This window comes from Pecten maximus, chromosome 7 (assembly GCF_902652985.1).
Source record: "Pecten maximus chromosome 7, xPecMax1.1, whole genome shotgun sequence".
Classification (NCBI taxonomy): domain Eukaryota; kingdom Metazoa; phylum Mollusca; class Bivalvia; order Pectinida; family Pectinidae; genus Pecten; species Pecten maximus.
The window spans coordinates 10,425,401-10,451,917 of NC_047021.1; the positions used below are offsets into that span (position 1 = coordinate 10,425,401).

At 37.3% G+C, this 26,517-nt stretch overlaps 1 protein-coding gene across 6 annotated transcripts in view; it reads right to left on the reverse strand.

Moving 5' to 3' along the window:
* The window catches only part of LOC117331571 (SLIT-ROBO Rho GTPase-activating protein 1-like), a 105,965-nt gene that overhangs the window by 3,994 nt on the left and 75,454 nt on the right, over positions 1-26,517 (reverse strand). For 4 of the 6 annotated variants that reach the window (XM_033890365.1, XM_033890366.1, XM_033890364.1 and 1 more), the window contains exons 2-19: positions 24,758-24,941; positions 20,770-20,935; positions 16,422-16,484; positions 13,619-13,777; positions 12,570-12,698; positions 11,919-12,140; positions 11,363-11,464; positions 11,066-11,233; positions 10,623-10,723; positions 9,714-9,819; positions 8,503-8,563; positions 8,227-8,304; positions 7,813-7,944; positions 7,187-7,289; positions 6,449-6,664; positions 5,847-5,923; positions 3,799-3,810; positions 1,895-2,075 (exon numbers count right to left, since the gene is read on the reverse strand). In XM_033890365.1, coding sequence (XP_033746256.1) covers positions 1,895-2,075; positions 3,799-3,810; positions 5,847-5,923; positions 6,449-6,664; positions 7,187-7,289; positions 7,813-7,944; positions 8,227-8,304; positions 8,503-8,563; positions 9,714-9,819; positions 10,623-10,723; positions 11,066-11,233; positions 11,363-11,464; positions 11,919-12,140; positions 12,570-12,698; positions 13,619-13,777; positions 16,422-16,484; positions 20,770-20,935; positions 24,758-24,941 — 2,260 coding nt within the window. Of the gene's footprint in view, positions 1-1,392; positions 1,422-1,894; positions 2,076-3,798; positions 3,811-5,846; positions 5,924-6,448; positions 6,665-7,186; positions 7,290-7,812; positions 7,945-8,226; positions 8,305-8,502; positions 8,564-9,713; positions 9,820-10,622; positions 10,724-11,065; positions 11,234-11,362; positions 11,465-11,918; positions 12,141-12,569; positions 12,699-13,618; positions 13,778-16,421; positions 16,485-20,769; positions 20,936-24,757; positions 24,942-26,517 lie in introns of all 6 variants that reach the window. The other 2 variants (XM_033890368.1, XM_033890363.1) reach the window with 2 other exon arrangements.

Here is a 26,517-nt window from a genome sequence, read left to right on the forward strand (position 1 = left end):
TAATACCATGGGTAAGCGTAATAGTTACGTAATGCAGTTACATTATTTCTTATATACCCTGAGTTAAAGTAATAGTTATGTACCGTAGTTAAGTTATCTCTTACATATCATGAGTAAATGTAAAATCATGAGTAAATGTAAAATATGTATCATAGTTAAATGACCTCTTACATACCATTAGTAAACAAAATAGTTACATACCGTAGTTAAATGATCGCTTACATATCATGGGTAAACGTAATAGTTATGTACCATAGTTAAATTACCAAGAGTAAAACTCTGTTTGGATGTTACTTTGTGTAATATGGTATAATAAATCAACATGTACAAAAATGAATTTTTTATTTACTGACTACCTAACTACCTTATTTGCTGGAAGTTTATAGTACCACTAGTAATGAGTATTCAATCCATCATAGTGTTGCATGAATATAATTTCATTAATTGCCTTTTCTACACATTTCCATAGTTTTCGGAGCAAAAGGAACAAATTTTTCGATTCTTATACAAAAAAGACAAAATATTCAAAGTGTTCTTATTCAACAGTTTAATTTTTCCAATGAAGCTTTTTTGCAGTTCAAAGTAAAGACAGAAAAGTAAAAATGTCAAAATTGCTATAAATTTTACAATAAATGACATGAACTGCCTCACAAAATGGAAATTACATAAAAATCTTCACATCCATAAACAAACTACTTCCAGAATTTATAGGACCTTAAACAACAGTGTATTTTTCCATTGGAAACATTTTTACATTAGAGCAGAAAAACAATTTGAGATACATGTGTATCATAATAATTTAATGTTTCTGGTATATTATGTGAACAATTAGACAAAAACAACCAACACATAAATAATTTGAAAGAGTAATTACAGTTTGTTGCATGCAGTAACGATCTGACCAGGATTTAGTGTAATATAGCCCTCAAAGTAGATTTACTGTAGCCCTCGGAGGAGTGTCAGGGAGAAAGATTTAGTGTAGCCCTCGGAGGAGTGTCGGGGAGAAAGATTTAGTGTAGCCCTCGGACGAGTGTCAGGGAGAACTCACACACCAGTAAAGGGGTCCAAATCAGTCTTGATTTCCATGCATATTCATTACAATTGTATATGTTAAGAGGAATTCCTGTTGTATGAGTAAAGTGAGGATAAAAGATATGAGGTTTTATAAAAGTGCCAACTTTATGGGTTTTAATGTAACAAGTTTCATTATTGATAATTTGTGAGGTTAAGACATTATATGATTTGATTAAGGTGCTAATTTTATGGGTTTTTAATGTAAAAATTTCCTATATCAATACAGTGGGAGGTAATAACATATATGATTGGATAAAAGTGACAATCTTATGATTTATTTATTATAATGTAAGAAGTTCTCTGATGTTTCCCTCATACCTTCTGGTCATGATGTGGACAGCACACGACTATTGGGGTTAGAAAGGTGTGGTTAGCTGAGTAACATGCTTTCATCAGAAAATACAGTATCGGTTAAAAAATGGAAACATTATTTCAATTAAATCCGAAAATTATAAATTTGAACAAAACAATTATGTTTGATGCTAAACAGACACATATAAGTGTGATCTCTCAATTTAATGCATGCTCAATGGTAGCAGGTATTTCCTTATTTTGTGTGGGTGTATCTCAAGCAGTGGGACAAACTTATCAGTTTTAATCTTTTTAGATGCAAATTTTGAAATCTACATAACAGCAGAACAAATACAAAACGTATCTGGAATTACACATTACATCAATGTTGTTTATATGACTTGTGATACATATACTGTATCAACCTCATCAAAGATGAGTGTATGTGAAGTTTTATTTTGAAAAAAACCCAAAAGATATTAGTAAACAGTTTGATAACACCAATTTCCAAGTTTATTAAAATACTTACGGATGTTTGAGGGAGATGTACTTGTCAGGAATCAGGCCTTCCTTTCCGTTAAAGCAGCCCTCCCACCAATCGGTAGACATCTTGTTGTAAATAATCAAGTTATCTCCCTTTTTGAAGGAGAGCTCACGTTCTGTACGTCCAGTGAAATCAAAAAGAGCTACAGCTTCAGAGATTTCTGCATCTACAAAACAAAATCGGCCAACAATTAACACCAGTCCACTCCACTTAACACCTGTGGCTTATAACACCAGTCCAATCCAGTACTTTACACCACTCCACGCACCTTTTAATAAATTATCTAGACTTAATAAATGTGGTTGTGTTTTTCATGGCAGTCTCCTTCAGACCAATATGTGCAATTCTATGATGGGCCAGTTTATGTGATACTGATTATGTATGTACCTCTACTCTGATTTATCATGGTATCCGATTCATTTAAAACTATGAAATCTATCAAACAAACTGTTGAACATTTCTATTCACCTACACAAATCTTAGGGCCCCTGTGTCTCAAGGTATTCAATCCTTTAACTAAAATTGTATAACTTCTCACACTTAAACTGAACTCCAAGCCGACATATAGTATTAGCAATCGCTCAGTGGTGGATACAATAAGATCATATAAATCCATTGTAATATCTTTACAACTAATGTCATCATAAACTCTAACAATGTCATCAATGTCTTCAACCGATGTAGAAATGCCAGTTATGTCTGAAGTAGTTAAACATCTACTGCAACTTAATTCAGAGGAGTTTGGTTAATCCAGACACTTGGTATGGAATATGAGAGATATTTGAAAGTTGTAGAACAGATATTGTGTAACCGTAAGTCTGTAAGTCCATATCTTCTGTACATGTTATTTCATGAGCACTTTTATCTCTAAACATACAGCCATACACCCAAGTAAGCATTACAACAGAGCAGTGTTTAATATATATCCATCATCCTTGTGTTTACATGGGAAGCCATGCAGTTGCCTCCCCTTAATTCTGTACAAAGCAGAGCATTAGTTGGCGACTATAACTACAAGTTTAACACATCTTTCACACAGCAACATCAGCTCTCATTTAGTTACCATAGAAACATAACATTACATATATTAGCTTTTCCTGACTTAATACAGTTTTGTATAAATTCATATCATTAATTGAGATGTTGTACCAGCACATGCCATCGCAAAGGGAGACAACTTAAATAACTAGTCTAAGGACATCACCTGCTCGGAGGAATTCAACAAAAAAGAAGCAAATTCATTAAAAATCAGGGACGACAACATTTAGTGTTCACAACCACTTGGATGCAGTAAACATCAAAAATCTAGTTACATGAAAGTTATTTATCACAATTTATCAAATTAATTCTTTTTATCAATTTTTTATCCGCCATCATTAGACCTGGCACCATACATACAAGTTACATAAAAATAAGCAGCCTCCTCACCCAGCATCTGTACTACAACAATAGACCATGATCAGGATAGAACCAAATCCAAATGAGGTTTAGTCACAAGTAATGCAGAGCGCCAAATCCTGTATCCTGCTGTCTTAGGTTTATCTAAGGTTCTGATAAGCGAGATCTGTCATCAAACCAAAAGACAGGTTGTAATTTGTATTGTTTGATAGCTTGCTGTCATCACAATGAACCAATTCCTGATTTAATTGATAACAAGTCATTTCCAATGAATGTATGGACTGAATAAATCTTCAGTATGCCTGAATTGAAATTAAAATGCCATTTAAAACTATTTTGAACAAAAGTTGCTTTGCATGTATAAACACATTGAATACCCAGCAGGTCAAGAATGAGAGGTCTGCATTAAAACTAAAGACTGATACATATGCAAATGATGATAAAAGTTTTTGGGAAGAACTGAAGATGAGCAGGGAGTCTTACATTCTTACCTAGCGCAGAGCCTGGAAATCAGAAGACAGTGGTCAGGAAAGGAAACCACACAGAAGTAACCCATGGCCTCAAAATCATGCACCAATTACCTCCCTTTATTTCAATTGTTTTCTGTTTTATTTCCTGATCATCTTTCCAATAGATTAGTTAGAGGGAATGGAATTCACAAATAAACTATAACACTTTGTTTCTTTTTAATGTTACTAAACATTTTTCACAAGATATATCTATTAGCAGATTGCAGCCTGGGTTGTCTGTAGATTTCTAGATATTTCTATATACAGTATATCTTTGTCATTAAGTCAGCATAATAAAGCTGACTGACTGCAATGTACAGTAAAACACAGATACAACATTTAGAGGTAAATATTTTAAAATCTTTGATGACATTGAACTGAGAATGTTGAACAATTTGATGGTTTGTTACTAACTTGGCTAGAGGGAATTAAGTAACCCTGAAACTAAATGACTTTCATAACATTAATCCTGATTTAGTCCACATGGAGATCTGGGTACTGCGTATGAAAGTCCTTATATTTGCTCTAACAAGAAGGAGGGCAATCCAAATGATCCATGGATGAGGTCTGTCCTTGGAGATTGATATGTATAATATCCAGGTGACCTTGTGTGTATTCATAGGACTGTAGCTACATTCTAGATCATGTAACAATAATAGGACATCACTGAATCTGTGTTACGTCAATGCTTTACATGCTGATTCAGATTACATATATTCTAATATGTTATCAATCATTTAGATGATTATGACTTTTAGGAAGCTCTTTATTACTAGATAGGAGGAGGATATTTTAAAATAATAGAAATGTAAATGGACATATTGAATGATTTTCAGATTATTTTCAGTGTCAATATGAAGGCAACCATGGTGACAGATAAAGAATCATAGCATACTAACACTAAACAGCTAGCTGCCACACTATTTAGACTTTTAACATTCACATTTAGATTAAATGCAACTGATGACAATTCAATAGTGAAGTGGGTGAGAATATTCCAGGAGGCAGCTATCAGCACCAAGCTTGACTTTAGAATACAAGTAAGATATAGCCAGTTTTTATCTTGGGGTTTTGTCCCCATCACAAAAACTCATGTACATATGTATTAACTTGGAATGCAGGTAAGATATAGCCAGTTATTCTTCTGGGGACAATATTTTCATGAATTTATACATCATGTATTAAATGCAAGCAATCAGTACAGACTAATCCAAATGATCCAATAATTCAGCTATCATAAACAATAATACAACATAATGAGAACTTTTCAATATCATTATCATCATTTTTTGTTGTTGTCCCGGTGAGTTTAAAACAACATTCAAACTATCAGAAATAACTGGCTATACAGCTGTAGGGAAAGGCAAGTAGAAGAGGATGGACAGCCTGTAGGATTGTGATCAACAGTTGGATTAGTAGTGAATCTGGTGATCAATCAGAAACTTCTCAGGAATAGTTACTCAATAATAGAAATAACAAGTATAAATCTGATCTATTGCCCACTGTTTGTCACCAGACCTGTTCTACTGTAAAGTTTGTACTCTACATTGATGAAACAAGACATACCTGGCACTACAATACCAACAGTCCTCCCACACCTAGTCAGATACAGTACTAGCTCTCTACCTCTGTTTAATTGGTTCTGCCAAAATTAATTTGCAAGCTTTTACACAAATTTTACACATATCTGCTAAAATTAACCTGCCAATCAGGCAGTGGTAGCCATTACTAAATCATTACCCATACAATACACAATTTTACTAAATTGTTACCAATACAATACACAATTTTAGACACTTGATAATACTGTTTATAAATAGTATTTAAATCTACCCATTACATAAGAAGGTGTGGGAGAACCGACATAGCCCCTAGCAGCTGTAGAATACTAGAATATCTTTCCCTCTGGGTCAGGAGAGGGTATATTCTGTAGTGATAATCTGAACCCCTTGGAGGAAATATTCCAGGCTTATAAGGACATGAGAAATATACACACATGTACCACAGTACATCCAATACTTATTGCTTACCATCATCATCTTCATCCTCATTACTGCGTATTGAGCTGGTTTCATCTTCATCTTCTGTGACATCATCCGTCGTGTCCCTTTGATAAACAGAAATCGTCTAAGTTAAGATTCTGACATTATTGAATAAATCTGTGTTTCATTTTATACTTCATCATCTACTGGGGAGACATTAACATATTAATAATACACCTTATTTAGACTTATGTAATTTTTCAACAATTGAGTCACACTGCCTACAATTAACATGGAAAATAATCATAACACATTCAGCCACTGCACATCTCTAAGTAGGACCAGGAACCAAGTATTACATTAAACCTTTGTGGTCACTTCAAGCTGAAATTTAGTCCCTTCATACATAAACTCTACCGTGGATCATAGTGAGCTCAGCTTGGGTCAAATTCTAAGTGTCTGTTAGGGGGATCAAAATGAGCTCAGCTAGAGATGGATTCTAAGTGTTTGTGAGAGGATTATGGTGAGCTCAGTGTTTATGAGGGATTAAAAGTGAGCTCGGTGTTTGTGAGGGGATCATAGTGAGCTCTGCTAGAGTCAGATTCCAGGTGTTTATAATATCAGGAACTCGTAGGCGTAATATACTATACCTAGATGTTTCAAGGATACACTTCTCATAGACGACAGAGTTTTCGTAGTTATGGAATATGTCCTCCTGGTGGATGATGATGGTCTTGATGACCTCGTGAACATTGCTCTGGTACGACACTTGATCACGGTCTGGTGGGATGGGTAGGAGTGTAGGGCCGAAACAGATGGCTAGGTTATAGGCATCCATCATGTTCTCGTCCGAGTACTCCGACAGGCTGTCAACGTAAAGGGTAAATGTAGGTACTGATGTATACTCTCGGTCAAAATTTTAGAACTATTTCCATTTCATAATCATTTCAGCCTAATGTGTACGAAAATGTTTAGGAATGTTCATCATTAAGATTCATCTGGAATGATTCAAATAAAAATTAACAAAATTTCTTTTTTTTTAATATCTTTTCTCTTTGTTCTCCTAAATGCAATACATGTATACTGGCTTCAATTTTAGTTTATTTTGTGTTTAAAGCCTTATTAACAGCCAGGGTCATTTAAGCATGTGCAAGGTTACTGGCTTCAAGTAAAGTGACACAGAAGTCATGTGATGTACGAATGAGCAATCTGGAACCTTTTAACTGTAATTATTACTCCATATAACTGGAAAATCTTGAATAAAAAAAAAAAAAAATTCTTCTCCTTTAATCTTACATAATTCATGATATTTTTGTTTTATTTCCAACTGCTTTTTCAATGTTAATAAATACAAAACCAATAATCTCTTTAATTAGTGAGGAACTTACTGATTGAGGAAGGAGAAGAGATACTTCATTACAATGAGGATGCAGCGAGGCAGTGAGGACAACAGTTCCTTAATCTTCTCCCATCTGTGTTGGTCATCAAGCTCTGTAACACATAATGTATCCTAGTTAGACAGTGTTTGAACAATCTTACAAGTATGAACTTGTTTGGTACCATATCTATCTGGCAAGAAACCCATACCTGGAGATAAGCTCACCCATTTCAATCACAGTTCAGTGACGATACCAACAGTTGTTATTTCCTTGTCATCCAATAACCCCTCTCCTTACTTTGGGTCTGAAGTACACCATCAGATTACTACAGGGTAATATGGTAGCTCGATCAATATGATAGATATAGTACAACTATCACTTACCTTACTTAACCTCATAGAAAACACCAGCATTTATCAGAGTCCTAATTTGTCTAAATTCTGAAAGAGTTTGGACTGACATTGCTGTGTAGTCTGTAGTCACTGAACATTATCTATACAGTACAGGTAAGGACGTTGTATTCCTGATGTATCCAGCTCTGGTCCATCATCTCCAACACTGCATTGTGATACAAAATTAACTTTTACAACTGTAAAACTTCGATTTAAATCTCTGACCTACAGACAGGTACTTACTGCTGCCGTCTATGAGCTCATCAAACAGAGGCAGTGGAAACAGGGGTTCCCTCAGCTCCCTGAAGTAGGCCTTCAGTACGCCTGCCACTGAGTTGATGTCGCTGGGGTCAACATCAACCAGGGGGTCATGGCCTAGATAAACAAGAAAGGCAACAATGAAAAGTAAACTGATAATGAATTAATATCTATATATATATTATATTTAGAAAAAGTCTCAAGATATCAGACTGAAAAAGTGAAAACTGTATTTTATTCTAAACTACAATAATGCTTCATTGTGATATTGGAATGAAAGCCATAACAACAGAATAAGATTTTGATTAAATGATGATATTTTTATAATGATCAAGTCATATGAATTTGTTATGAAATACATGCCAAAGAAATACGAGTAAAGATATATATAAAACTCACCCTTTTCAAACTCTACCTTGTGTTCGTTGATTTCTACCTGAGCACCTGAGATACGGAATATACCTTGATGGTGCATACCTGTACAGGTAAAGATACAGTAATTAAGTTAATGCAAACAAGTCAATCAGTTATAAAAAAATTATGTATAAAACCAAAATGACATATATTATAAACTATTGAAACATTTGAAGGATATCTAACACAAATACTTTCATATTAGTAAAATTAAGAATACTGATAATGTTTGGTTCTGAAACATCACCTAACAACACTCACCATAAAGGTTGATAGCTCGTATACAGCTCCTGATAATCAGTGGAATATCATTACCAGTAGCCTGAAATTTATACACAGATTATATCAAGGATTGAATCTAATCACACAAGTCAGCTTATGTCTTATGTCTAATACCAAACCTAAGGCAATTCCCGTCCTTACATGGCCATAGCTGTTGGCAGGACGTTAAACACTACAAAACCAAACCTTAGATAATTCATGTATCTAAATGGTGAAGCTATTGATAGGACATTAAACAATACTAAACTAAAATGTCTAAGAGGACATAAAACACCTTGCTTCTGTTGGTAATATCAAAGTTAGCAAACTATTATACACTTCTGTTGGTAATATCAAAGTTAGCAAACTATTATACACTTCTGTTGGTAATATCGAAGTTAGCAAACTATTATACACTTCTGTTGGTAATATCAAAGTTACCAAACTATTATACACTTCTGTTGGTAATATCAAAGTTACCAAACTATTATACGCTTCTGTTGGTAATATCAAAGTTACCAAACCATTATACACTTCTGTTGGTATTATCAAAATTAGCAAACTATTATACACTTCTGTTGGTAATATCAAAGTTACCAAACTATTATACACTTTGTTGGTAATATCAAAATTAGCAAACTATTATAAGCTTCTGTTGGTATTATCAAAATTGGCAAACTATTATAAGCTTCTGTTGGTAATATCAAAGTTACCGAACTACTTATAAGCTTCTGTTGGTATTATCAAAATTAGCAAACTATTATACACTTCTGTTGGTATTATCAAAATTGGCAAACTATTATACACTTCTGTTGGTATTATCAAAATTAGCAAACTATTATAAGCTTCTGTTGGTAATACAAAAGTTACCAAACTATTATACACTTCTGTTGGTAATATCAAAGTTACCGAACTATTATACGCTTCTGTTGGTAATATCAAAGTTACCAAACTATTATACACTTCTGTTGGTAATATCAAAATTAGCAAACTATTATAAGCTTCTGTTGGTATTATCAAAATTAGCAAACTATTATACACTTCTGTTGGTAATATCAAAGTTACCGAACTACTTATAAGCTTCTGTTGGTATCATCAAAGTTACCAAACTATCATATATTTTGTTAGGTATCATCAAAGTTACACACAAAGCAGTTGTATTACTCTCTACATTCACATCACCTTGAGTATATAATTCACCATTATCTCACCTCTATATATTCCTCGAGACTGCCCCCAAACAACTTGGGCTGTCCCACCATTTGACTCCGCCCTATTCTTCGCTTTTTTGGCTTTGGTGGTAATGATGGTGGTCGCCTACGAAAAATCAAAATGATGATTTTGATAAGAATCACATTCCAAACTTAATACTGAATACCAATTACATGTTAGGCATTGTAGTTGCCTCTCTTTTATCAGATATATATATATATATATATAAGCATTTCAAATAATATTCTTTTTACAATTTTCCAAGTTTGATATTTTAATAGGTTTTCTGTTTTAAGTCTACAGGTTTACCTGATTGAAAAATGTATTTCAATGGTGGAATCTTTAAAACAGCCAAAGATTTTTCCAATACACTTTTCACAATTCAAGAACATTTTATGGTCTATGAAACAAAACCAGAATGATGCCTATTCCTTACAAAGGTTTATGTTATGACAACAAGCCTACAGGACCTGTCCTTATAAGGATTTGTTTCATACTGGCAGTTCCTTACAAGGATTTGTGTCATAATAGCATTATCTCATTAGTATTTTTGTAATAATGGCAGTTCCTAATAAGGATTTGTGTCATAATGGCATTATCTCATTAGGATTTTTGTCATAATGGCCAGATCCTTATAAGGATTTGTGCCATAATGACAGTTCCTTATGAGGATTTGTGCCATAATGACAGTTCCTTTAAGGTTTTGTCTCATTATGACAGTAACTTACAAGGACAATTGTCATGCAGCTATGACAGTTGTACCATACAGGACAAGTGTCATGAAGGCAATACCTTATGAGGATTTGAGTTGGGACAGCAGAACCTTAGGAGTTGTGTGATGACAGTTTTACCTTATAATGACATAAATCTTACTACCTCACTTTGTGATGACCGCAGCCCAGACTTACCCTGTGTTGGAGATATTGTCCCCCACAGATTTCTGTATTGCACTTTGTTTGGCCTGGAGTCGTGATATTCTGTTACAGCTTAATGTGTACGAGCGGAATTTCTAAAAATAGAAAATAATACAAGTCATAAAACAAATGATCCATTAAAATGAAGGAATTAAAGTCACAGGTTTTCGATATTTGGTTATTTTCCCATCATATATCAATTAATACGATGAAAGAAGTAATTAATATATGAAGGTATTAGAGATGCTGTTATGGCTTTAGTTCATGATTATTTTCTCATCATATTTGTAATTTGTAAATGTTTGTAGTTATTGATTGATTAGAAAGAAGATTTGCACCAACTGTTGTTTACTTTCACATCTCAAATGACTCGTGGATAACTCTTTATTTCTTTAATGCTATCCTACAGTTACCCTTCTCACAGAACACACACTAACCTCTAAGTAGAAGCCCTCCACCTCCAGTCTGTCTCCTCTGAGCTTGGCTGCTTCGTGAGGTGAGCGTGGCGGTTGATTCTCATCCACAAAGAAGCTTGATACATCATAGTCAGCCACATTGATTTTGTCGTTGAGTGATTTCTCTGTTGCTTCAAGTGTCTTCCATGTCTGTAAAATGTTCTACGTGTTAATATGTATCATATAAATGGCACAAAAAACACCCGTAATTCATTTTCATTTTCAACATGCAAATAGTCTGTCATGTAACCATGACACCTTCATTTAATTCATACTTACCTCATCGTTCTCTAGACGGAGATCGACAAGTCGCTCCTGTATTGCACGGTGTCGTTGGAGGATGTCGTCCTGTACTGGTTTTTGAGCACTGATTTGCTGGACCTGTAAAACATTATGTAAATCCCTAAGTTACAGTACCATATTCTGTGAATCATTTTTTTCCTTGAACAAACTAGAACAATAACAGATCACCAAGGATCATCCATGTACCCATATACCTGACTGTACATATCCTCCACTACCACCAGTCAGGAGGTAAAGCAGTAAGGAGAAATATTTATCTGTTTGGAAGAATGGAAAGGACAAAAGAGACACAACTCTAAAGAAATACACTAAAAATTTGACTTATCAGGTTAAATTCTCATGGAACCCTAAATATCTCTTGAGGTCCTTATAAAAATTGTATTCAGTTTCAGAGCACAAATATCATTTTTTCAATTTCTTTTTCTTCAAACTTATGTCAATGTTAATATCAAATATCTCTATATAACATTCATACTACAAATTAATTCCACTTAAATCATATTCTGTCGTGAACTGGAGTAATGCAACCCACCTCATCCCCTCTACATGGCTGAAATTCAAATTTCTTGGGCAGCATGAATGCAGCATTTTGCAGTTCTATGAAGCGCTGTTTGTCTGCCTGGGCATCCAGCTCGGCCACACACTTCTGGACAATGTCCACACTCTGTTGGTGACATCTACTCAGATTCTTGTGAAGGTTCTGGTACATCAGCATTGAGTTCTTCACAGAGTTGTGGTAACCAAAGTCCATACACTGCCACAGAAAAGGGAACATAATTACACTGTCACAGAAAAGGGGACATAATTACACTGTCACAGAAATGGGGACATAATTACACTGCCCCAGAAATGGGGACATAATTACACTGCCATAGAAATGGGGACATAATTACACTGCCATAGAAATGGGGACATAATTACACTGCCCCAGAAATGGGGACATAATTACACTGCCCCAGAAATGGGGACATAATTACACTGCCATAGAAATGGGGACATACTTACACTGCCATAGAAATGGGGACATAATTACACTGCCATAGAGATGGGGACATAATTACACTGCCATAGAAAAGGGGACATAATTACACTGCCACAGAGATGGGGGACATAATTACATAGTGACGGTTTGTCATACACAATATATTACAAAATTAACAAATTCAAACCACATTATACATACATCCATCAGGTCAGATATGTCATCAGAGAAGTATTTGTTGATGGCTGCATTGGCTGCTTCTATACACAGAAGGTAGTCATTCCTTGCTTTCAAGGCCTTCAATTTGTTCTCTGAGTATTTGGATTGTCTCTGAAAAAGAGAAAAAGAATATCAAACTTGCAATATATATTAATTACTGAAAATAAGATGAAAGTAAATTACGGGGTAATCATGACTACATTATCAACTTTTATCTCAGAGAATTTGGGATTGTTTTTGTAAAAGAGATATAGAATGTAAACTTGTGTTAAATGATTAAAATGAGTCGATGTAATAAGACTTCAATTTAAACTTGAACTCTATCAGATTGTGTGGATAACTGAACACTTTCCAACTCTTTAAAATTTGTTTACATCTGGTTTTTGTTTATTAGTTTTTTGTGTGTGAATGTTGGTTAACATCTCAAGTCAGACACTACAGAAATACACAGATAATCTGTGAGAGCATGTGTTTCTGCTATCATGTGGTTACCTATTTATAGCCGACACAGCATGCCTGTACTACTCGTGTGAGTTCATTCCCATAGTCTATGACAGATGAGGTAAAGTGGTTTTATTTAGTTCTACCCTGGTTCTCCTCAGCCATGTGTAACTTCACTCAATGACCTTATCATAATGTAAAGGTAACCTTCGTATAATTACTGTTTTAACTCCCCAATACCAATCTCAATCTTTATTTTCTTCAGTAAGAAAATGAACTTGCCAACATATTTTGTATTCATTTTTTTCATAATTCTCATATTTTCCATTAACTTGGATACCTCGCATATTTATTGCAATCTGTTTCTGATTAAAAGACATAACTTTTTCATAATTATTGCAATCTGTTTCTGATTGAAAGACAAAACTTTAACAGTGTGTTGTATTTACTTTCTGCAGAGATTCACAGCAGTTGAGTACTCTAGCCCTGTTGCTACAATGGATCCCCCGTGATACTATAGCTCCGATGTTTCAATGAACCCAAGGCACTACTCTTTTACCATTTACTCTACTTACTGCTGCCTAACTCACCTTTTCTGTCTGACGGTTAAAGCTTTTTAGTTTTCGGTTATTTGAGACATTTTTGCCAGAGAGCTGAAGCTCCAGTTTGGATTTCTGGGTCTCCACTGCCTTGAGCTTGGCTTCAGCTTGCTTACTTTCTGACTGGTATGTGTGATAGGTCTTCATGGCCTGAAACAAAGGATAATTTCGAACATCAAAAGAATGAAGGCCATATAATTATAAAACTAGAAATCCAGCTAATTTTTTTTTCATATTATTAGCAATCTTAAGAAATAATTCAACCCAGATAAAGTGTGATTCTACAACAGCTATAGCAAATATGAGGAAGTTGGTATAGGACTTTGTCTCATTAAATGAAATTATTTCATTTTTTTTTTTTTTTTTATCTTTTTACACATAACAACATGTCTAATTTAACATACTGGTATATGTAATAGACAAATTAATCCAGTCTATCATTTCTGGGCTAGAACTACACAAGGATGAAAAAGAAAGCCAGCAACTTAATTATATTTTGTACACTATAAATTATTCAATGTTTATTATTTACCAATATTCCTAATTTAGTTTTTATTGACGCCATAGCCAATCCTGCTTTAGCATGTGAAGATGTAAAAGAATAATAATTTGGAGTTTTATATACAGCTATATCACAGCAACATAGCCATCTCAAAGTGATTCACAAATTAACATCAGATAACAAACCCTGTGGGCGAGTCTGGGCTGTTGTGTACCGATTACATCACACACGACTATATGCATACATGGAGTAAGGAAATGCCAGGGTTCAGTCACAAAACCAAAGGGACAAGTATATAAAAACACAAGGGCTGTAGGATATAGTCCAGTAGACAAGTTTACAATATTTGTTTGTATAAATAAAGGCTGTAGAATATAGTCCAGTAGACAAGTTTACAATATTTGTTTGTATAGATAAGGGCTGTAGAATATAGTCCAGTAGAAAAGTTTACAATATTTGTTTGTATAGATAAGGGCGATATAGATATAGTCCAGTAGACAAGTTTACAATATTTGTTTGTATAGATAAGGGCTGTAGGATATAGTCGAGTAGAACAGTTTACAATATTTGTTTGTATAGATAAGGGCGATATAGATATAGTCGAGTAGAAAAGTTTACAATATTTGTTTGTATAGATAAGGGCGATATAGATATATTTATTTTAACTGTCCAGTAGAAAAGTTTACAATATTTGTTTGTATAGATAAGGGCGATATAGATATATAGTCGAGTAGAAAAGTTAACAATATTTGTTTGTATAGATAAGGGCGATATAGATATATTTATTTTAACTGTCCAGTAGAAAAGTTTACAATATTTGTTTGTATAGATAAGGGCGATATAGATATATAGTCGAGTAGAAAAGTTTACAATATTTGATTGTATAGATAAGGGCGATATAGATATAGTCCAGTAGACAAGTTTACAATATTTGTTTGTATAGATAAGGGCTGTAGGATATAGTCGAGTAGAAAAGTTTACAATATTTGTTTGTATAGATAAGGGCTGTAGGATATAGTCGAGTAGAAAAGTTTACAATATTTGTTTGTATAGATAAGGGCTGTAGGATATAGTCCAGTAGACAAGTTTACAATATTTGTATAGATAAGGGCTCTAGTATATAGTCCAGTAGAAAAGTTTACAATATTTGTTTGTATAGATAAGGGCGATATAGATATAGTCCAGTAGACAAGTTTACAATATGTGTTTGTATAGATTAGGGCTGTAGGATATAGTCGAGTAGAAAAGTTTACAATATTTGTTTGTATAGATAATGGTTATATAGATATAGTCCAGTAAAGAACAACACACTATTACATTGATATTCTGGCTTTCCCATACATATTTATGCCACTCAGTAAATTCTGCCACTCCAATAAAAATATTTGTTTTCAATGATAATTGCTTTTTGGTATTTCCAATCAATTTCAGAACAAACACAGAAGCCAATATTGTGATTCCCCAGTAGCTAGACTAGAAGCCTCCCTAGACAGTTCCAGATGGTATTGTGTGTCTAATGATGTTGGATTGTAGGCTGCACCATGTGTACACATGCACAACTCACTATACTTAATGCATCCTAAACAAAATCTATATCAGCTGACCAGCTTCAAATGTCATTTCTTACAGAAGAAACAAAAGGGTCAAAAAGGCCTGTTATGCTGACATTTAACTTCCTCCAGAACATATTGTCTACAACTGTGTTTTGAATTAGTATTTTTCTAAAATAAATTTAATTGCTCCTAAACGTTTTTAAAGGAAATATGATACTGTGAGGACATCTTGAAACATTCATAGATACACTATTCTGGTCTTTGTTGAATCAGTGTTGTATGAAGTTCAGGTTTACAGAACAGTATCATGCTTCATTTGTATGGTGCTGAGTTTGAGCTAGCTTTGTTTCAGGTTTCTTTTTCCTGCTGAGGGCTTCCTGTGACTGTAAACACCAGACACGTGTACAATGTAGCTGTAATGATTCCTATAATTACATCAGATGTTGACATCACTCCCACTGCAGCTCCTTCAAACACATAACTACCACTTCAAAAGCATGTTTGAAAATTGTCAAAACTTCCTGGCTATAACTTGTTGTCTACATACTCAACAAGACATCTTTATCAGCTATGGACCATGAAATCAGATATCTATGACATCCTGAGACCTTGTTCAAGTGACAGTCCAATTATAAAGTTTTTCAATCTAACTTCCTTCAGATGGTACAAGTGTAAAATATAATTGTTTATAGATATGACTACAGCCACACATTCCTTAGAAATATCCTGGTCTACTCACACTTTGTAATTCTGTAAGTGTTTTCATAATGTCTTCATGGCTTTCCACACCAATATCTCGACACTGTAAAACAAAGAAGTTAAATACATGTTATCTGGAGTGAGGAATGTCTACCCCTCTGGACAAGTCAAACTCTATACAGTAGGGGTCAGGGACCAATGAAAATCTGTATAGGGAAGGGTCAAGTGATATCAATTAATGAGACCAATTACAGTCTGTATAGTAAAGGGTCAAGCAAGATCCATACTACTTGGTCCAATCAAATTTAGTACAGTTTGATGGGTCAGTTTCCCATGCTTCTTGGACCAATCAAATTCTATACAGTGTGAATGGTCAGATTTCCATGTTACTATAGGACCAATCAAATTCTGTAGGACCTGCTAGCTTGTCAAGGAATGGCCAGGTCAAATTCTAAACAGCATGTAGGTAATGAAAATCTGCAATTTGGACCATATAGCCTGTATACAATTGTAGCGTAGTGTCAAAGATCACCACTTAATGCCCTTTTTGGGTCATCAATAAAACTTTAAAAGTGCATTTCTGGTACATGTTACTGGCATTTACGTGAAAGTTTAAAATTCCAGCAATTTAAGTTCTTTCCCGTGGAAGTTTAAAATTCCAGCAATTTAAGTTCTTTCCTGTGGAAGTTTAAAATTCCAGCAATTTAAGTTCCCAAGTTTTTCGGTGCAATTATAGAAACATGAACTTTTTGAATTCCATAAAACCTCTTTAAACTGGTACAGCAACAGTAATAACTTGTTTCCGAATCAAATTAACTTTCAGATGTGTCACTCTGCCATATTCACAATTTTCACACACTCTTTATCCATTTTAATGACCTTGACACAGCTTTGAATGTGACTTAACATATTGTAACCTGTAAACCTATCATGCCTTCATTCAAGTATAATGGCCTTTTGAAATGCTTTGAATTACACCCTTTTGAAGACCTGTGATAGATCCTGTTCCCACCCCTATAGTCACCACACTAGGTACACATGTGGAGGATCCCGTCCCCAACCCCCAGATATAAATTAATGTTTACTTCATGTAGTTAGTCAGACATTCAGCCTAAGAAATTACCACATATACTGGTGACAGATTCTGTTCCCCATGCACCCTCTTGATATACCTTCCTAGTGGTAAGGAACTGGAGGCCTTGTCCCCCACCCCCCTGATATACCTATCCTGTGGTAAGGACCTTGTCCCCACCCCCCTGATATACCTACCCTGTAGTAAGGACCTTGTCCCCAACCCCCTGATACACCTACCCTGTGGTAAGGAACTGGAGGCCTTGTCCCCCACCCCCCTGATACACCTACCCTGTGGTAAGGACCTTGTCCCCACCCTCCTGATATACCTACCCTGTAGTAAGGACCTTGTCCCCATCCTCCTGATATACCTACCCTGTGGTAAGGAACTGGAGGCCTTGTCCCCCACCCCCCTGATACACCTACCCTGTGGTAAGGACCTTGTCCCCCACCCCCAACCCCCTGATATACCTACCCTGTAGTAAGGACCTTGTCCCCCACCCCCAACCCCCTGATATACCTACCCTGTAGTAAGGACCTTGTCCCCCAACCCCCTGATACACCTACCCTGTAGTAAGGACCTTGTCCCCCAACCCCCTGATACACCTACCCTGTGGTAAGGACCTTGTCCCCCAACCCCCTGATATACCTACCCTGTAGTAAGGACCTTGTCCCCCAACCCCCTGATACACCTACCCTGTGGTAAGGACCTTGTCCCCCAACCCCCTGATACACCTACCCTGTAGTAAGGACCTTGTCCCCCAACCCCCTGATACACCTACCCTGTGGTAAGGACCTTGTCCCCCAACCCCCTGATACACCTACCCTGTAGTAAGGACCTTGTCCCCCAACCCCCTGATACACCTACCCTGTGGTAAGGACCTTGTCCCCCAACCCCCTGATATACCTACCCTGTGGTAAGGATCTTGTCCCCACTCTCCTTATACACCTACCCTGTGGTAAGGACCTTGTCCCCACCCTCCTGATATACCTACCCTGTAGTAAGGACCTTGTCCCCACCCCCTTGATATACCTACCCTGTGGTAAGGACCTTGTCCCCACCCTCCTGATATACCTACCCTGTGGTAAGGACCTTGTCCCCCAACCCCCTGATACACCTACCCTGTAGTAAGGACCTTGTCCCCACCCTCCTGATACACAAACCCTGTGGTAAGGACCTTGTCCCCACCCTCCTGATACACAAACCCTGTGGTAAGGACCTTGTCCCCACCCCCACCCTCCTGATATACCTACCCTGTGGTAAGGACCTTGTCCCCCACCCTCCTGATATACCTATCCTGTAGTAAGGACCTTGTCCCCACCCTCCTGATACACAAACCCTGTGGTAAGGACCTTGTCCCCACCCCCCTGATATACCTACCCTGTGGTAAGGACCTTGTCCCCACCCTCCTGATACACCTACCCTGTGGTAAGGACCTTGTCCCCCACCCTCCTGATATACCTATCCTGTAGTAAGGACCTTGTCCCCACCCCCACCCTCCTGATATACCTATCCTGTAGTAAGGACCTTGTCCCCACCCTCCTGATACACAAACCCTGTGGTAAGGACCTTGTCCCCACCCCCCTGATATACCTACCCTGTGGTAAGGACCTTGTCCCCACCCTCCTGATACACCTACCCTGTGGTAAGGACCTTGTCCCCCACCCTCCTGATATACCTATCCTGTAGTAAGGACCTTGCCCCCACCCTCCTGATACACCTACCCTGTAGTAAGGACCTTGTCCCCACACTCCTGATATACCTACCCTGTGGTAAGGACCTTGTCCCCACACTCCTGATACACCTACCCTGTGGTAAGGACCTTGTCCCCACCCTCCTGATATACCTACCCTGTGGTAAGGACCTTGTCCCCACCCCCACCTTCCTGATACACCTACCCTGTGGTAAGGACCTTGTCCCCATCCCCACCCTCCTGATACACCTACCCTGTGGTAAGGATCTTGTCCCCCACCCCCACCCTCCTGATATACCTACCCTGTGGTAAGGACCTTGTCCCCCACCCCCACCCTCCTGATATACCTACCCTGTGGTAAGGACCTTGTCCCCACCCTCCTGATATACCTACCTTGTGGTAAGGACCTTGTCCCCACACTCCTGATACACCTACCCAGTGGTAAGGATCTTGTCCCCACCCTCCTGATACACCTACCCTGTGGTAAGGACCTTGCCCCACCCTCCTGATATACCTACCTTGTGGTAAGGACCTTGTCCCCACCCTCCTGATATACCTACCTTGTGGTAAGGACCTTGTCCCCACACTCCTGATACACCTACCCTGTGGTAAGGATCTTGTCCCCACCCTCCTGATATACCTACCCTGTGGTAAGGACCTTGTCCCCATCCTCCTGATATATCTACCCTGTGGTAATGACCTTGTCCCCCACCCCCACCCTCCTGATACACCTACCCTGTGGTAAGGACCTTGCCCCACCCTCCTGATATACCTACCTTGTGGTAAGGACCTTGTCCCCACCCTCCTGATATACCTACCTTGTGGTAAGGACCTTGTCCCCACACTCCTGATATATCTACCCTGTGGTAAGGACCTTGCCCCACCCTCCTGATACACCTACCCTGTGGTAAGGACCTTGTCCCCACCCTCCTGATATACCTACCTTGTGGTAAGGACCTTGTCCCCCACCCCCACCCTCCTGATATACCTACCCTGTAGTAAGGACCTTGTCCCCACACTCCTGATACACCTACCCTGTGGTAAGGACCTTGTCCCCCACCCCCACCCTCCTGATATACCTACCCTGTGGTAAGGACCTTGTCCCCACCCTCCTGATATACCTACCCTGTGGTAAGGACCTTGTCCCAACCCTCCTGATATACCTACCCTGTGGTAAGGACCTTGTCCCCACCCTCCTGATTCACTTACCCTGTGGTAAGGACCTTGTCCCCACCCTCCTGATACACCTACCCTGTGGTAAGGACCTTGCCCCACCCTCCTGATATACCTACCTTGTGGTAAGGACCTTGTCCCCACCCTCCTGATACACCTACCCTGTGGTAAGGACCTTGCCCCACCCCCACCCTCCTGATATACCTACCCTGTGGTAATGACCTTGCCCCACCCCCACCCTCCTGATACACCTACCCTGTGGTAAGGACCTTGTCCCCACCCTCCTGATATACCCTACCCTGTGGTAAGGACCTTGCCCCACCCCCACCCTCCTGATACCCCTACCCTGTGGTAAGGACCTTGCCCCACCCCACCCTCCTGATACCCCTACCCTGTGGTAAGGACCTTGTCCCCACCCTCCTGATACCCCTACCCTCCTGATATACCTACCCTGCGGTAGATCCTCTGTGAATTGTCGATGATGTGACCCATTCTCTGGACAAGCTGGTTGTTACATATCTCACTCATGACTCCATGGTCCCGACTTTCCTTCTTAGTGATATCCAGTAACTGTTGCCAACATGACATGGTGGAAAACATGGACCAGTGCTCTCTCCTACAAATTATGACAATGATTATAATATCATATATATATATATATATATACAATGGAGAATCTAATTAAAAAGCCTAATTGAGAATGATCCATTTTTGTTGGGTTGAGAATGAAGTGGGGTCATCTTTTTTCCCCCACAAAGAAACACAAGTATATTTAATTCAATATATACATGTACTGTATTTGCCTCACTGGGAAAATTCCCCTTCATTTCTATAACCACTCCCTACATTGTAAATGGTTGAGTTGGGATCTATATAGCAACATTCTTTTCTAAATATATCTGTTCCAAAATCAATACAAGTATGAACCACATATATACTGTAAGGCAGTGTAGTGAAATTTACACAGCTTACTGTGGGGCAGAATACAGGATGGACAGGTACATATCACATTAAACCCCCACAACCCTGTATGACCTTGATAATGATATAACCATTATTATAATGTGTTTCATGAGAAAATAAAGGTCTGACTACTGCTGTTGGACAACGTGAAGGACTCCTACTCTCCTCTGAATTTGAACCATCTATGAACAATGAATATATATGAAGGCTTAACATTGTTTTTCACTTTATTAGCTGTGGTACTTCCTGTGTGAAAGGTTAAAGGTCATTTTCCCTCTAGTTGTCTGATCTCCATGGAAACCAGTCACACAAGTGGACAGATAACAAAGGTAGATATAACTGGGGATAATGGAAATGTAAAAATGAGATAAAGACCATGGTTGATTTAAAAATTTGCTGACATAGCAGCTGAGTTGGTTGAAATTTGAAATTAGTTTAATAAAAGTAAGTCTTAAAATATTAAAGGTAATACTTAAGGTCATCAGATCCACAAATGTAGAACCAAAGGAAAAGTCTTGTCACAAGGAATACACACATCAAATACAAAAGCCTTATCTAATACAGTTCAATATACTGTGGCCAAGGTTCCCAAGTACAGTACTGTATTTTTAAAGTAGGTCAAGGTCATGGTCAAGGTCATGGTCAAGGTCAGCAGGTCAGCAAATATAGTACAAATGGAAAGGTCATGTCACAAGGAATAAACATGTCGAACTGTATCCCTTTTTGTATTGACACAACACTATTTTAAAAATGTTTAACCTGGTTGTCTACAGTCGATGCAAACCTCACTGACACCCGTGGTCTATAGCTCCCATTGACTTCATCCCAGTAAGCTACAAACCCATGCATGACGCTTTTATCTTGGAATAAAACATACATCTTTATAAATCAGGATAAAAGCACACACATTCTAAGTTTGATTCTGGTAGATGCTGCAAGGAAAGGAAAATGTAACAGAAGTTTTATTTTCTATTCATCGATGTCAATGACCAAGGAAGACTGTATTTACCATTGGAGTAAATGCAGAGACTGTGGTTAAGAACATCACCATTTTGTCTGCGAGTAGGATCACAGCTGATTATGGCGGACAGAGTTATGGCCTAGAAGAGTGGTAACGGTACTAAACTGTGGGGAGGAATATTGGTTTTGCAAATAATATGTGATAATGGCTTTATGGCTGTTTTACTAAGCTGCCATTTTTGGTGGGTTTCACATGTGCAGAGAAGCCAGCTGTTGATGGCTATGAATTGATTATGTATTTTGCACCCTACCAGTTAGGCTATTGATCTATGGAGTCGGAGCTCTGTGGTTCTACAAACAGGGCACCTTAGATGCAGCATGATCTCCACACAAAATCACCTCCCTCTGCCCTCCGATCACCAGGTCCAGGTTCCCCCTCCCCCTCACAAAACCTATAACCACCTTAATTAAATAATTCATGACTTCAAAAGTCAGCCAAATCCCCCCGCCTTATCTGTTGAACAGGACCAAAGCCTAGCAAACATGAAAGACCAGCTTCCTTCTGTGATTAGTCATGTAATGTCTTTTACAATTAATAATTCACTAATTTTCCAAATTCAAATCAGGAATGGAGCTGAATACATGAATTCTAAACTATTGAGTGTTGTCGCTCTCATCTTTTATTCTTTCGGAATGAGCAGTAATTATCAATAATGACCCTTTTCATTCAAATTGGGTATGTTTACTGTGAAGTAACATTAATACAGGTGGTAGTGTGAGGCAATGATAGCAAGCCACAGTGTAATTTCAACATTTCTACATCATTCTTTAAATTATCACTTGATAAATTGTTCTTCATATAGTGAATAGTAAATCTGCTAATAAGATAAACACATTGTGACAAGTAAGCTACAATGATCATGATTGATTCTGTGACTAAATGTTAAACGTATAGCCAATCAGTAAGCAATGCTTGATTCTGTGACTAAATATTACAAAGTGTAGCCCATCAGTAGGCAATGCTTGATTCTGTGACTAAATGTTACAAAGTGAAGCCCATCAGTAGGCAATGCTTGATTCTGTGACTAAATGTTACAAAGTATAGCCCATCAGTAGGCAATGCTTGATTCTGTGACTAAATGTTACAAAGTGTAGCCCATCAGTAGGCAATGCTTGATTCTGTGACTAAATGTTACAAAGTGAAGCCCATCAGTAGGCAATGCTTGATTCTGTGACTAAATGTTACAAAGTATAGCCCATCAGTAGGCAATGCTTGATTCTGTGACTAAATGTTACAGTGTAGCCTGGCCATCAGAGAAACTTTTTATATATCCCAATCAAATAAAGTGTTGCTCTGCCTATTAATTGTCTGTAAATGAGAAGAAATTGAGCAGGATTTGATTTTCATCTAATGGCTAAATGACTGTTTTAAGTAGCTGCATTGTTTTCATTTTACTAGGATCCATCCACAATACACAAAAGATGGATCATTTTCAGAGTATAGAACCCTATTGATCAATTCATTTCAGCAGAATTTGAAATATGTAGAAATGTTGTTAGTCAGACCTCCTATCTAGCTAGATATACATGTCTCGTATCCATGTTGATTCACTTCACCCTGCATCAAAAACATTTCCACTGAAAGTTTGTTTGAAGAAAATTTTCTTGATACAATTTAAAATTCATTTAATAATTTTCACGTTTCCCATGCGATTTTCGAGGGTGGGGAACTGTAATGTTGTTACTATCTGTATCCAGTATATAGTACAACATTCCCTATCAATATAACACACACAAGACCCTATATACTATATATCTAAGCGACAGTGTTTATCAACATATATCTATTGCACAGAGATCAGACACTTTTGACACCACACAATGATAAACATATGAAGATGTAAATTCAACATATACAAATTATACTTAACTTTGCATACAGAGCAATTTTCTGTCTGGATACTGCCTTATTGATTGTTAAAGAGGCATATGTCCAGACTAATACAAATGTACTTAAATGATTCGGCCCAGACATTGAGCTATAATCACTGCTGCACATAACAGTACCTTGATTACACTGGATAATGTATCCACTGCTGGCCCATTCTATCATCAGGAGTAAAACAGAACCGTGACCTGACCTTGTTGTTATTTCTTAGGGTGTTCAAGCTATGTAAACATGGTTTTCCTATCAAACCTTTGACTTTTGTTTTTCGGACATTTGTTCAGTCAGTTTTAACTGATGTGTAGAATGACTTGTAATTATGTCCTGTTTTGTAATAACAAATGACCTAGATTGTTTTGTAATTACCTTTGACCTTCTCTGTAATGACTATGACCTTTGTAAATGTTGTAATGTCAAGTTGAACATGATCAGTACCAGTCCTGGTCGATATTTAGCATCAAAATAAAAAGTAAACCATGTTTTGTGAAAAAAGTACAAATTAAACAATTTTTGAAAGTGACAAAAAGATTTTAGTATCAGACCTATCCAAAATAGTGAATGTTTACTTACTTCTGTTTCTCTTGCTTGTGTCGAAACTTGGTTGATTTGACAAGTTTATCGAGACTCCTGGAATATTCCATTTCTACCTCAGCCTTTTTCCGGAAAAAATCTTGTATCTCTGTCACCATGGCAACTTGAATTTCTAATCTGTTTTCTAGGCATCTTAATTGTTCGTTTAACTGGTTACGGATATCTGGAAATACAAAAGATGTTGACAATTAAGTAACAAATCAAGATATCCTTTGAGCACATTTTCTCCAAGAGAATGATGGCAAAATAATTATAGCATCACAAATCTGTGTAACATATATTGGAAAGGAACTGCAAACAATCAACTGATTATGTTAAGCAGGAATAAATCTATTCTGATGGTTTTTAGTGAATATTCATTTGTTTAATACTACAGCTATGTTAATGTTTCAAATTCCTTTTCAAGAAGATCAAAGAGGGTATGTAATTCTCTACTTATACAAGAAATGTACCATCTGTCAATTATCTCACTAAATACACATAAAACATTTAACTCTCATAAACAACCATAATGGATTACACAACTCCAAACACCTTTTCTCATGATCCGAAACAACAGAAGAGAATTATTCCAAATGATCCTGAGGTGGCTTAGAAACTGACAGGAAAATATGACCCCGTTATATATGTGAAACAAATACTCCTCTATGTGCCAATGGCGGAACACTGTTGTTGTGATCCACTCCCCACTGGACATGGGCGCTAATGGTCAGAAACTTGTAATGTGACAGGAAACGGACAAAGTGGTCAGAGATAAAAAATTACAGGGTGCAAACAATCTACAGGTGAAAATAAACTAGGGTCAAAGATAGAGACATATAGTCTACGCAACACCAGATAGATTTCAAAACTTCACTCAATTAAATTCTTTCTGAGCATGCAATATAACATCAATATAACAAAAAATATACCAGGAAGATCTCACCTTCTTTAGAAACATTTTAACCCACATGCACCTACTTGGAAAAAAATCCTTTAACATTTCATGATCACCTGTTCCAATCTAATTTCCAAACAGTCAAGACCACCTGTCCTGATCTTAGTACAATGTAGTAAGAATCTTTCCCATCTCTCTACTAGTCAAAATCCATTTCTTTTCTTACACAGTCGTCCCCTGTTTAAAATTTCAGTATACTGTTGTAAGAACCTGTCCAATCTCTCTACTAGTAAGAATCCATTTTCTATTTTATGCAGTCGTCCCCTGTTTAAATCCTAGTACAATGTAGTAAGAATCTGTCGAATCTCTCTACTAGTAGGAATCCATTAGTTTCCTTAGTCGTCCCCTGTTTAAAATTTTAGTAAACTGTAGTAAGAACCTGTCAAATCTCTCTACTAGTAAGAATCCATTAGTTTCCTTACACAGTCGTCCCCTGTTTAAAATTTCAGTAAACTGTAGTAAGAACCTGTCAAATCTCTCTACTAGTAAAAATCCATTAGTTTCCTTACACAGTCGTCCCCTGTTTAAAATTTTATTATACTGTAGTAAGAACCTGTGGGATCTCTCTACTAGTAAGAATCCATTAATTTCCTTACACAGTCGTGAGCCCCTGTCCAGTTGCCTTGGTTTCCATACAGTCCTCAGTACAGTGATGGTACACATAGTCCTCACTCTTCACAGAGTCGTGTTATGTAAGTTATGAAATTTGTTTTTCGAAAACTCTGGATAAAACTTTCTATTATCTCCCCCAGTCTCTTTCACATTGCGGGCTCCTGAAGATTACATCAGGATTCTCCAAAAA